Source organism: Bos javanicus, chromosome 13, assembly GCF_032452875.1.
Source record: "Bos javanicus breed banteng chromosome 13, ARS-OSU_banteng_1.0, whole genome shotgun sequence".
Lineage (NCBI taxonomy): Eukaryota > Metazoa > Chordata > Mammalia > Artiodactyla > Bovidae > Bos > Bos javanicus.
Genome location: NC_083880.1, coordinates 26,300,695 through 26,314,916, shown reverse-complemented (window position 1 = coordinate 26,314,916; position 14,222 = coordinate 26,300,695). Strand labels below are relative to the sequence as shown.

At 39.3% G+C, this 14,222-nt stretch overlaps 1 protein-coding gene across 1 annotated transcript in view; it reads right to left on the bottom strand.

The window, feature by feature from the left end:
- Positions 1-720: 720 nt before the first annotated feature.
- Positions 721-14,222, bottom strand: part of GPR158 (G protein-coupled receptor 158) — a 300,295-nt gene continuing 286,793 nt past the window's right edge. Inside the window, exons 9-11 of the mRNA XM_061436038.1 lie at positions 11,406-11,511; positions 5,783-5,929; positions 721-5,043 (exon numbers count right to left, since the gene is read on the bottom strand). Coding sequence (XP_061292022.1) covers positions 3,562-5,043; positions 5,783-5,929; positions 11,406-11,511 — 1,735 coding nt within the window. The 3' untranslated portion in view covers positions 721-3,561. The remainder of the gene's footprint in view (positions 5,044-5,782; positions 5,930-11,405; positions 11,512-14,222) is intronic.

Below are 14,222 nucleotides of genomic sequence, written 5' to 3'. Positions count from 1 at the left end.
ATATATATATATAGATATATCACTTTGCCGTATACCAGAAACTAACACAACATTATGAATCAACTATACCTCAATTTTAAAAAAGGCAGCTGAGGGACTTTTGGTGGTCCTGTGGTTAAAACTCTGTACTTCCACTGCAGGGGGTGCAGGTTCGATCCCTGGCTGGGGAGCCAAGATGCTACATGTGAGGCGTTAAGATCCCACCTGCCTTGTGGCCAAAAAATCAAAACATAAAAATGGAAGCAATATTAAATATAACAAATTCAATAAAAACTTTAAAAGTGGGCCACATCAAAAAAAATCTTTAAAAACATTTTTAAAAGTTATCTGAATTAGTTTGCATTTGGCAAGAGTGTTCTTAAATCAAAACCATTAGTCCTAACAGGTATAATTGGCTCCAGATGATTACCCACAGGTCTGAGGCCACATTTGGCTAATCACATATTCCTACAGGTAGGTAAGGTGGGGATATGTGTGCATAAGTGTACCAAAGCCCAAGATATACAAAATTCCTCCTAAAGTCAGTGAGGTGAAATACATTTGACTTTTGATAGATGAACACACAAATCATCCCAAATTGCTTTCATATAAATATGTTTTATTGCAGAGAAGTTATAAGTATTTACATGCTGTAACACATCACAACATAAATTTACCAAATATTTTATGATGAGATGCTGCAGGTTTCAGATAATAGTTTCAGAAGAACCACAGATTAAGTGAAGAGACTGACAGCTTTATTGACTCTACAACTCTGGGTTGCTAAATGCTAGAAGTCAAAAGGCAGTGTTTTTTCAGTCCTACCTGTCATCACTTGCATGCAGAAACCTAGGAAGCAAATACAAGAGAACTGTCAAGTGTCAAATCCATATGGCCACCAAAGTTTACAATGGGCTGGGTTATAATTCAAGTCGTAAAGCGTTGAACTCTTGCATAAAATATACAGTTCTATTAAGATTGTTATAAATCTACTTATTTATAAACCCTGGCTTAAAAACAAGGACAGGATGCAGCCTGAACATGCACTGAGAAGGACAACCTAGCAAATGTTTGTGAACTTCATAGAGTTTCTTCACTTGCTTACTGTTATCAGTCTGGGAAAATAACCTTAAGGGTTGCAGGTTTAAGCTTCTCTTGGTCATAAGTGATAGCAATGAAAGGCTAGGGGAATGCCCCAGGTGCTCTCGTTGATTGATGCTGGTGGAGGAGAATCTATGGGCTGTACTAAGGTAGAACCTGGCAAGTCTTCTTTAGGCCACATCTCTAGCAGGGTCATCCTGAAGTGCAATGAAAAGTCATTGATGCCTGACTGCTTATTTCTGAAAAAGTCAATAAAGTGCTAACAGATCTTGGACATAAATGAAAAAAGTAGGTGGGTCTGGATGCTCTGAACCAAATTCACAACTTGGTACCTTGAAGTCATATTCCAAGGTCACCCAGTAGATAGGCTTTGATTGAAAAGGGAGGGGAGAAGGAAATGCATGAAGAAAGCACGAACAAATAGAATTTCTATATCTCTTCAAACCTACCCCACCATCCTGAGTAATGCACGAAGCAAGCAAATGGGTGAGGAAGATCTATGCACAGCTTTGCAAAATGGGGAAATGCCTGTTAACCCTGAAGACAAATCAACTGAGAAAATTCTGATGGTGAATAAGAATTTCTGGTTTTCTTCTTCCACTGAGTGTAGTACTCCTAAGAACAGCCCTGCATCCACTTTTGGATTCCCTTTTCTCATCTTCTATCCCCCTAGCATGTTTCTCCTTGCTGCTCAGAAAAATGAAAAAAACAGTTACTTAGGCTGTGAATGTCCTAGCCGAACAAGCCATGGTACTTTGGTGTTTAGTGTGAGAGAAAGGAAGTCAGGGTTCTATTTTCAAGTGATTCATCTTAAAAGAAAATGAGACTGAGCTTTGCGATAGAACCTCTTTGCATGATCACACCAGTAGGGCTAAATCAGCAGCTTTGGATTTCCATGCCACGTGATCAGTGTGGAATGCAATGCATTTTATAAAGTACGCTTTAGAGGGTGGGGGCTGTTTCACCTTGCAAATAAACCTGACATATGAAATGTTGAGCCTGGTAGCTCACCTAGGACATTTGCAGGACTTGGAAGTTTTCCAGGGCTTGGAAGAATGAAGAACCTACACTGCCTCATAGGCTTTGAGTAGCTCTGGTTATAAACTTCTTTGGGATTCAAGCCAGCAAGTTCTACCCCTGCCTGAAGTAATGAATAAGAGTTTTATGAGAATAAGTAGTTTAAGGTAATTTAAAATATTATATATTTAGTATGCATAATAAAAATATATCCATATTATGATCTTGATGCTATAATAATTTTCTCTCTTTAAAAATATAATCCCTTGAAAGTGCTAACGGGAGCTCCCTTTCTTTCTTTGTTTTCAAGGCAAATTCCCTGGCTCTGCAGTCCAGGAATTCTCTTGTCATTCCTAGAGGCTTCCCTTTCCATTGGTAATAATAATGCACAGTATATTTTTCTCTCTCTTAGCTTTTTCCTTCCTTACAAAATGCTGCTAAGTATGAAATACTGTTAAGAGGGACAATTAATTGGAATGAAGGCATTATCTATCTCTGACTTTGAACAAACAGTAGATAAGTTGTCCTTAACTTATTGAGACGTGTGACTAAGAAGGACCACTTGATCTCCAATATTAATAAAGCTTCTGCGTCCTCACAGGAAAAGTGCAAAACAACTCACTCAACTTGTATTTAAAAAAAGACCCTGATGAAGACAGTATAACAAACCATGATGTGAAATCATAGAGTCAAATCCAAATTCACAATATATAAATCACAGCCCAAACTAAAAGGTTTTTTATCATGACAATTATGGCTTCCCAAGCCAAAGAAAGCTTACTGTACTTCAAGAATCAACTAAAGTTGATAGATAGCGGGTATTTCTGTAAGTTGCAATAACAATTGAGTAGCGGCTGATTGCATAAATGTGTTGTGTCACATAATATCAAAGTTATTTGCAAAAATTATACAATCTGGAATGCTTGAATATGAGACACAACAAGGTACTGAAACAGACATTGATAAGAAAATGAGAGCCATCATTAATATAAAAGGGATTTTTGGATGCATTAAGTTAGCAGTGCTATCAAGGTTAAATAGGTAAAGTAAGTTCTTTTTAGTCAGCTACTTAGAATTTGGGGCATAGACATTGATACCTTCTTCTTCTTTGAAAATCTTGTACCTCTTCTGTGTCTTCTGGTTTGCCTTGCTTGGGATCTTCCAAGTCCCAAGGATACGTATTGATCAGGGGCAGACACTGAGGTCTACTTCCCCCGAACACGCTAAAGTATAAGGATTTTCCCAGCGTGCCCTGGGGAAAGACCTTCCTGGCCAGTCTAACTTCTTCACTGAAGCCAGTCTCCCTACACCCTCTTCCATCCCTGTCTTTCCCATTTCCCCCGACTGACCAATACTCCATGGGTAGTTCTGATCCTTGTATCTTCTATCTTATATCAAATTCAGCATTTCTTCCTTCTCCTTTTCTTTCTGGGGATGCTACACTTTAAAAGGACCCCAGATCTCTTACTTTTGAGGCCCTGCTATCTTATTTGCACTTAAAGCAGAAGAGGCAGGGAAAGCTACACTTCTTTCAGCATTTGGTTTATCTGGGGTCTCAAACTCCCAGGGACACACCTCAGCTCGTGACATTAAAGGTGGCTGAAAGTTATTACTTGAGTTATGGGAGTCAGGCACGTTTCGCTCAGAGGAAGATGTCTTTTTCTCCTGCTCTCCTAGTTGGTTGAGGTTTTCATTCTCTACTTTTGATGCTACAGCTTTGGGAGGCAGTTCTTCACACTGCCCAGCACACACACCGGTTGCACAATGCTGGCCACTGTTCTCCCCTTGAGCTCTTCCCAGGGGAACCTGAGTCTTGGACATCAAATACTTCTCCTCTTCAAAGAGGGACTGACCTTGGCTCTCCCAGGGACACACCTCGGCCTTGTCTACGCTCTTCGGATTGGACTGCTGACACAGGTCGGCTGCCTTAGGCTTGGGATGAGATTTCTCCTTTAAGGAAAAAGTTGGGTTTCTCTCCATTTCAGAAGCTGCAATCGATACGTGCTTTTGAACTTTCGATTCCAAAGGCCCAGGCCCGGGGGCTAGGTCATAGATCTCCCAGGGGCACACTTCCCCAATGTCAAAGTTGTCCTTCATGTGGGTGGCGCCTGGGCTCAGGTCTGAATTGGCAGTGGTGGGGTTGGCCCTTTGTTGCTTCATAATCCCCAATTTCTGGGGTTTTCTTGGCTCCTCAGAATGACTGGAGTTTGGGGGGGCAGAGTCTTGAGTCTCTGCGTTATCTGAATTGGAGTATTTTCTATTTGTCTCTCTCTCTCTGGGCAGAGATTTCTGGGCTTTGGCCCGCTCCTCCACGCAGGCTGCCTGGGTTTTCCCGGCCAGTCCAAGCGTTTTCTCCTTGGCACTGGCAATGACGCTGAGCGACTTCTGTAATACTGACGTGCGGGTGGGCCCGGGCTTCTTCTCCGAGCTGAGGTTGTGGGCGCTGGCCGACTTACACACTAGAGGCACGGACTCAGTGGACACGGCCTGGCTGTCCTCTTGCAGGGCTCGGGGTCGGTCCGCTCCCACCGGAGACCCCAGCACAGAGTTGTCTGTAGCCTCCTCCTCCTCCTCCCGGCTCTGGGCGGGCGGGCTGCCGGGGCCGCCTGGTTGCTCCCGCACATGCTCATAGGTGCTGTGCGATTTCTTGAGCGAGAAGACCCGGTTCCGCAGGGACTCCTCCTTGGGCTTCCCAGAGCCACCCGCAGTCTCCTGGGGGTTCTTCCTGCCCGCGCTGGACCCCTTAGCCGAGCCGTGCTCCCCACCATCCTTGTCCTCCTTGGAGCACTGCCGGCTGACCGTCTCTGGGATCTCGGTGATTCGCCTCATGATGGAACGGCCTAAGCCCTTCTTGGAGCACCGCTTTTTCTGAAGGTGGGGATTATTTGTGATCATCTTCTTCCTCTTATAGATTTCCAACTGGGCGTAGAGTTTCTTCAGCTCATCCTGCCAGAATAAGAGCAGATTCAAAGTGATGGGGGATGTAGCATTTCAGCCAGCTAATAACCCCTAGTGTAATGTGAAGTCCGTACAAGGAGCTCTTCCTAACATTTCTGCTCCTCAACTTTCTCCTGACTCTTCTGTATCTTGTTTCACAGAGTGTCTGAACTTTAGGACCTGAACTCATGCATTCTGCACTTGCTTCATGGAATGGGCATTTTGAACTTGTGAACTGCATGGACCATGCTGAGCCTGGACCATGACAAAACACAGCCTATTATCTACTGATAAAACTGGAAGCATCAAAAATTTTATTTTTGATAAAATTACATCTAATGTTAGATTAGGTTTTTACTGTACAACTGACCATCAGATACTAAAAGCATCTTCTTCCTCAAAATGCTGACATATTGTCACAGATTATTTTAAATAATCCACAGTCTCTGCTCACAGGTCTATTTACCTTCCCATCAGCAAGATCTCATAAACCATTATCATGGGACATATAACCAGTTTATCATCATGGCAGCTTAAGTCAGTTAAGATGATCAAGACTGGCCTGTGTGGTCTAACTTATACTGTGATTCTATGTTTCAGAATTGGATAAACTCTGCATGTGATGCCTTCAGTCCTTACATAATCACACAAGTTCTATAACACAAAGAACACATGAACACCTGCCCACACACGTATGATGTACAAATGGGCCTAATCTAAAATAGAAAAGTGGAAATGCTGGTGTTACCCGAATGTCTTCTGGATCCAAGCTGTGCTCACTCCAGGCTGAATTGATACTGCTGTTCAGGTAGGATCCAGATCGGCCCATGTCTAGCTCATCTTCATATGCTTCTGTTGCAATGTCATCTCGTGGGTTATTGCTTGAATGTGAAAACTGCAACAGAGATTCAATATGAGCTGTAGACATTAATCCACTGGAGGACATGGCATAATAATTTTTCTAAAAGTTCTAATGTTACCTCATTTCCTCAGCTAAGATGAATTCATTCACTGAACTCTTTACAAAAGATTTGCTGCCATATTTTGTTCTGTTGTCCTTGTTACACAATAGAGTTCTTAGAATGAGGTATTAATAATACTTGGTTCACTCTTTGACTTCTATTTTTGTTCTTGTATTTTTTTCAGGTTCCCAGGGTTAACTCACATTATTTCTCTTCAATGGTATTTGCATTTTAAAAATGAAAATAAGCAGAAGAACCCAAAGAAAGGTTCTCTGAGGGTACTCTGAGTTCACTGTACTCTCAAAGCAGTGATCTGGACCTACTGGTGACTGAGCGGAAATATTTTTTTTCCAGCAGTGGGGTCTATCTGGTGTCATCTCACTTCACACAGAGGGGGCTGTATTTCATCTATGGGCGGAGACTGGAATGATCACAGGACAGTGACTTTCAGTCCATCACACAGAGTTTCAAACAAACTACTTTCAAAACTGAGGGGACAGGGGCTCTGGATTCCAGCCCTGACTGTGTTGTCAGTGAGGTCTTAAGTGGGCCATGGAACCTCTGGTGAGCATGGTGATCCTTTTAGCTTACCCGGCTTGGGCTGGATGGTATCTAAGTTTAAAAGTGCAAAGAATCACTGAAATAACAGATTTTTTTTCCCCTCTAGCTCATCAGTATTCTCAAGTTCCTCCTTCATCACCTTTTGGTATATTCTAACTATCTTCATGGAGTCTTTGGACATTTTTCAGTTTCATGTAGTCTTGCTGTCTCTATTCTTCTTCAAGTGCAGAAGTAAGAAAGAGGGAATCGGGTAAATGATGGAAACAGAGAGAATCTAAAGCATCCAGCCACACTTTACACAATGAATAAACCAAGTGACTGTCCTGTGAAAATTGGACATGGGTTCTTTTTTCTCAGCTGGCCATCAGGTGAAATATTCCTTTAAAAAAATGGATAGACCACCCTTTGACACAGAAACACAGAGATGTTTTAATGTCAGCTGTTGTTCAAATATTCAGCTAGGCAGGTGAACATAAATTGGAGATAATAGGTAAAATGGCAATTCTTTAAGTAATAATGACTATTTTGTATGTGGGACTGGCTGAGAAACCACAGAAACTGATGAACTTTTCCACTCATTCTTCTATGTATGTTTGTGGGAACCACATGTGCCATAAACTTGAGGCCACAAAGATGAAGAAAATAGACCCCAGCCCTCCAAAATCTCACACGCTATTAGTTAAACCAGCTGGAGATTACTTATAAGAGTGGAATTACTTTTCTCAAGCAAAGTCTTAGTAGAGATTATCATGAGCTTAAAAAACAGTAATTTGTCAGGTACTGTCCATTTCCTGCTTTCTGATTTTTCCTTAACGTGTATCTCTATCTAAAATACTATTTTAAACATTTATTTTGTATGTCTTTTCCATTTCCTTCTCTCCTCCTCCAGAATACAAGTACCATGAGAGCACAGACTTAGGTCTGTTCATTACTCTTATTCTAGGATATTGAACAAAGCTCCTCAATACTGTTTTAAATTACTTATTTATTGAGATATAACTCATATATCATAACATTCTCAATTTTAAACTATACAAACCTGTATTTTTTAGTATATTCTTGAGGTTGTACAATCATCACCACCATCTAATTCCAGAATGTTTTCATCACCCCCAAAAGAAATCTTTTTAAACCAATTAAGCAGTCACTCCAAGCCCCTCTTTTTTCCAGCCCATGGCACTACTCATCTACTTTCTGTCTCTTTAGAGCTGTATATTTCATTTCACATAAATGGAATCATATAACATGTGGCCTCTTTTATCTGGCTTCCTTCACTTGGCATAATGTTTTAAAGGTTTGTACAAATTGTAGCATGTATCAGTGCTTTATTTCTTTTAACTGATAAATAATATTTCATTGTGTGAGTATTTGACATTTTGTTTGCACATTATCAGTTGATGGACATTTGGGTTCTTTCCACTTTTGGGCTACTGTGGATAATGCTGCTATGAACATTCATGTAAAAATTAAAGAAAAAAATTTAAACCAGCTTTATTGAGATATAATTCATATGCAGAGAACTGCACATATTAAATGTCTACAATTTGATGAGTCTGGACATATGCAAACACCCATGATGCCTCACTACAATCAAGGTAAGAGACAGCATAAACAAATTTCTATATGAACATGTTCTTTCAATTCTTTCTGGAGCTCAACAAAAATTTATTGAATCAATCAATAAATAGTCTGAGTATACATTCATCTAATAAAAATATAATCATATTATACAAAGTATAAAAATGGTTAAGATAAGCTGAAGTTAACAGACTAATCCACAAAAATTATGACTATTTGGTGTCATTCAAGTAAGGAAGAAATTGGGCATGCCTCTCTGTTTAAAATTGTTTGACCTTTTCAATCAGGTTGAATTTCAGTGTTTTGGTTAATTGTGAGAGCTGAGGTAGAGAAAGAAATCACAATTCTGATTTTGGCTAATGTCAAAAACAAGACCAGGAGCTGACTGTGGCTCAGATCATGAACTCCTAATAGAAGAAAGTAGGGAAAACCACTAGACCATTCAGGTATGACCTAAATCAAATCCCTTATGGTTATACAGTGGAAGTGAGAAATAGATTTAAGGGACTAGATCTGATAAGACAGAGTGCCTGATGAACTGTGGATGAAAGTTCATGACATTGTACAGGAGACAGGGATCAAGACCATCCCCATGGAAAAGAAATGCAAAAAGCAAAATGGCTGTCTGAAGAGGCCTTACCAATAGCTGTGAAAAGAGGAGAAGCGAAAAGCAAAGGAGAAAAGGAAAGACATAAGCATCTGAATGCAGAGTTCCAAAGAATAGCAAGGAGACATAAGAAAGCCTTCCTCAGCGATCAATGCAAAGAAATAGAGGGAAACAATAGAATGGGAAAGACTAGAGATCTCTTCAAGAAAATTACAGATACCAAGGGAATATTTCATGCAAAGATGGGCTCGATAAAGGACAGAAATTGTATGTACCTAACAGAAGCAGAAGATATTAAGAAGAGGTGGCAAGAATACACAGAAGAACTGTACAAAAAAGATCTTCATGACCCAGATAACCACGATGGTGTGATCACTCACCTAGAGCCAGACATTCTGGAATGTGAAGTCAAGTGGGCCTTAGGAAGCATCACTATGAACAAAGCTAGTGGAGGTGATGGAATTCCAGTTGAGCTATTTCAAATCCTGGAAGATGATGCTGTGAAAGTGCCGCACTCAATATGCCAGCACATTTGGAAAACTCAGCAGTGCCCACAGGACTGGAAAAGGTCAGTTTTCATTCCAATCCCAAAGAAAGGCAATGCCAAAGAATGCTCAAACTACCGCACAATTGCACTCATCTCACATGCTAGTAAAGTAATGCTCAAAATTCTCCAAGCCAGGCTTTAGCAATATGTGAACCATGAACTTCCTGATGTTCAAGCTGGTTTTAGAAAAGGCAGAGGAACCAGAGATCAAATTGCCAACATCTGCTGGACCATCGAAAAAGCAAGAGAGTTCCAGAAAAACATCTATTTCTGCTTTCTTGACTATGCCAAAGCCTTTGACTGTGTGGATCACAATAAACTGTGGAAAATTCTGAAAGAGATGGGAATACCAGACCACCTGACCGGCCTCTTGAGAAACCTGTATGCAGGTCAGGAAGCAACAGTCAGAACTGGACATGGAACAACAGACTGGTTCCAAAGAGGAAAAGGAGTACGTCAAGGCTGTATATTGTCACCCTGCTTATTTAACTTCTATGCAGAGTACATCATGAGAAATGCTGGAATGGAAGAAGCACAAGCTGGAATCAAGATTGCCGGGAGAAGTGTCAATAACCTCAGATATGCAGATGACACCACCCTTATGGCAGAAAGTGAAGAGGAACTCAAAAGCCTCTTGATGAAAGTAAAAGAGGAGAGTGAAAAAGTTGGCTTAAAGCTCAACACTCAGAAAACAAAGATCATGGCATCTGGTCCCATCACTTCATGGGAAATAAATGAGGAAACAGTGGAAACAGATCACTGCAGATGGTGATTGCAGCCATGAAATTAAAAGACGCTTACTCCTTGGAAGGAAAATTATGACCAACCTAGAGAGCATATTCAAAAGCAGAGACATTACTTTGCCAACAAAGGTCCGTCTAGTCAAGGCTATGGTTTTTCTTGTGGTCATGTATGGATGTGAGAGTTGGACTGTGAAGAAAGCTGAGTGCCGAAGAATTGATGCTTTTGAACTGTGGTGCTAGAGAACACTCTTGAGAGTCCCTTGGACTACAAGGAGATCCAACCAGTCCATTCTAAATGAGATCAGCCCTGGGTGTTCTTTGGAAGGAATGATGTTAAAGCTGAAACCTCAATACTTTGGCCACCTCAGGTGAAGAGCTGACTCACTGGAAAAGACCCTGATGTTGGGAGGGATTGGGGGCAGGAGGAGAAGGGGACAACAGAGGATGAGATGGCTGGAAGGCACCACCGATTCAACAGACAGGAGTTTGCATAAACTCCGGGAGTTGGTGATGGACAGGGAGGCCTGGCGTGCTGCAGTCCATGGGGTTGCAAAGAGTCGGACACGACTGAGCCACTGAACTGAACTGAACTGATATTACAGGACACTGATAAAGCTATATAATATTGTAATATTTTGTTTTTCTACATGTAAAGAAGGAAAATGATGATAATATGTATGTTTTACTCCAAGCTCTGATATCATTTTTATTCCAAGCAGACTTATTGCTATCATGTCATAGATGAGGAAACTGAAACTCAGAGAGATGAAAAGTCTTGGCTGACGCTATGTTACAGAGTCAGCTTGGGGTGGGCATGAGTTCAGAATCCCTGTATTCTGAATCCTGGCCCACCTTCTTCCACTTCAGAATGCTGCCTAGAAAGTCTTTGTCAGAATCTCTCAGTGTTAAAGAAGATCCTTTTTATACAATGTTATAATTATTTCTATTTACATAAAAATTCTCTGAATGATTAAAACACAACTTTCTTGAATATGAATCCAAGTAAGAGTTTCGTAGAAAAAGATAATTCTGTTTAAAAATGATCTTGAGGTTACAGGTACAATGAAAGGCCACCTTGAACCCTAATAATTAAAACATAAATCGACAGCAGAATGTTTGGAAAAGGACTGAATTGGATGATGACGGTTTTGTACAGACTAAGGTAGTTAAATATTATGTGAGATGTTTAATGAATCTCCAAAGAAAATAGATGCCTATTAATAGTTTCCCGAGTTTTAAAAATACTGTAGCATGTTACACAAATCTTTACACCACCCTTTGCCTATATTGCCAGATATTTTTCAAAGAAGAACCAATTTCATTCTCATTTAAAATAACTGTCTTGCAAGAGAAAAGGAATGTTGGAGAAATACCTTTGGAATCAAAAGCAACCCAATGGTGACTGTCACAGTCAAATGAGTATGTGCAAAATACAGCATCAACATCCAATCAGACTGAAGTCTTGAGGCAAGAACAAATCTGAAATGAGAATTCACCATATTAGCAACCCAACAAGATTTCTACTTAAAACACTAGGATACTTGCTTTTCCTCAATGTATCAGTAAATGCAAGGAAGTAAGAAATCATACTGCTATTTCTACAACATATATTGTATTGGCCAAAAAGTTCCTTCAGGTTTTTCTGTAAGATCTTATGGAAAAACTAAAATGCAAATGAACTTTTTGGTCAACCCAGTATTTTCATCACAGAAGAATAAGGGTCTAAGGAACCCTAACTAGATGCATAAGACATAAACTCTTTATTTCCTTAAATTATCAATAGTAAGAAAGATAGCATATACTTATATAATGTGCTAAACATTTTCTTGATTATTTTGTAGGTAAGTTGAATGTGCAAAGCATAAGCAGTGAACACATGTGAATTCTTCAAAAGAAGAGTAGGGTAAAAATTTATTGTTTCAGGGAAATTTAGATTATAAGGCACAGTCAAATAACTCTTGATCATAACAGTTTTCATTTAAAAACATTAATCAGAACTAAGGAAAAAATGAGTAAATATGTGTCTTGGTGAATGATCCCAGAGACTGATACGGTAAACAATGTAATGGGAAAAATGAATGTACTAACAGGTATTAAAGTACATCATTTTTAAACTATTTTTAAACACTGAAATATAGTGGATGTATAAAGCACATCTTTTAAAATACAAATTTTAGTTTTTATAGAGCATCAAATTATTTTAAAATATTTTAAAATGTCATATTTAAAATCTTATAGAGGAATTTATAATGCTCTTTTCCAGGACAGCCCTGCAAGTAAGGTGTAGGAAAAATTCATTATTGATATCTGTCCTTGCAATTTTGGAATATTTTGACAAATCAGTAGGTACATGTACAAACTAAAACTCATGTTTTAAGGATTCATCTTTATGCAAAAACCAGGTATTGCTTTTATTAAGGTCATTTTGCACTCATATTCTTTTAATGTTTCCCATCTATTGTTTATTCATGAAAGCTAACTATGAGATTTTGGAATTAGAGAATTAGCATTTTGTTTCAATGATATACATCATCAAATTTGAAAAGCTAAATCCTAAGAGAATGCTTAATCGTGAAATAAACATGTGTGCATGTGTGCTAAGTCACTTCAGCCATGTCTGACTCTTTGCAGTGTTATGGACTGTAGCCTGCCAGGCTCCTCTGTCCTCTGTCCATGAGATTCTCCAGACAAGAATACAAGAATGGGTTGCCACTTCCTATTCCAGGGGATCTTCCTGACCCAGGGACTGAACTCGGGTCTCCTGCATTGCAGGCAGGTTCTTTACCCTGGGATCAGAAGACCCCCTGGAGAAGAAAATGCCAATCCACCCGTATTCTTGCCTGGGAAATCCTATGCAGAGAGGAGCCTGGCGGGCTACAGTGCATGTGGTCACAGAGAGTTGGACAGGACTGAAGGACTAACACACTACTTTCTTTACCACTAGCACAACCTGGGAAGCCTGAAATAAACATGTATGAATCTAAAAATAGAGGAGACTAATCTTATTTCTGCATTATACCATATTCAAGACAAATTTCCTAAATACATATTATTAACATCTAAGATAAAATTTCCATCAAGGCTATTTCTTCCTCATTTTTACCCCCATCTCCCTACTCCTCCAAAGTCAAGGTCAAACGGAAGCTCAGGGGTTATCAAAATGCAGACAGAGTCTTTTCCCTGTGTCTGGAGACATAAGCAACACAGACTTAGACAGAAGTGCAAAACAACTGTGGTCCTTCACAGACAACTAAAAGAGAGTCTCTGGATTAACGTCTTTCTGAATTCCTTTGTGAGAAGGGTAGCTTCATACCTGCTTTGAACATGACTGAATATTCACTGTGTTCAGGAATGGAATACTTTGGAATCCCATCTGTGCCAGGTCAGGTAAGATTTCTTTTTAAGAGCTAATATAGGATTATCTTACTCAATAAAAAGTTACAGTCTTTGAGACAAGAGTATTGAAGCACTGAAGCAATATAAAATGTACCCCTGAAAATAATACAATGCCAATCTTCTGGGGCCATAGCCAGTCCTGGAGTAGACAGGTACATCAGAGGAGATGGATTTACAGTCTAAAAGCATCCTATGTACAGGGAATTCCTATCTCAAATGCCAACAGAAGTTGAAACTAGCCTGACAATACCTAGAGAAAAGAATGGGTACGTATGTTTTGAATTAAACCAGTGACTCTTCCAAAAAATAATTTTGAAATATACTAACATCAGTTGTCCTTAATCCGCTTTTAATTACTGACAGACTTTTTTTTAGGTTGTACTTCTGATTAGAAATATCTTAAGAACAACTGGATTTTGCAGTAGTATTAAAGATTCATTTTAAAAAATAGTATTTCAACTAAACAGGTCTAAAAGTCAGGTGCATAGAAATATTTGAAAATTGAGGTTAAGAATAAAGGCAGACTTTTAAAAAGTTTTGCACTTTCCCAAAAGTTAGATTTATGCTCAGTACTAAAAATAAGTAAAGAATTAGAACTGACTGAGCAAAATGCTTTCTCATTATTCATCCTTCTAGACTTAACCCTTTTAGGTTATTTTAGATTCTTTTTGTTCAGTCTGATAGTTTGGTAAGAAAGATAGCAAATCTGTACATAATCTGTAGTAATAGTTTTTAATTTATATATATGCATGTACAAATACATACATATATGTATACATAATTTCATATTTTAA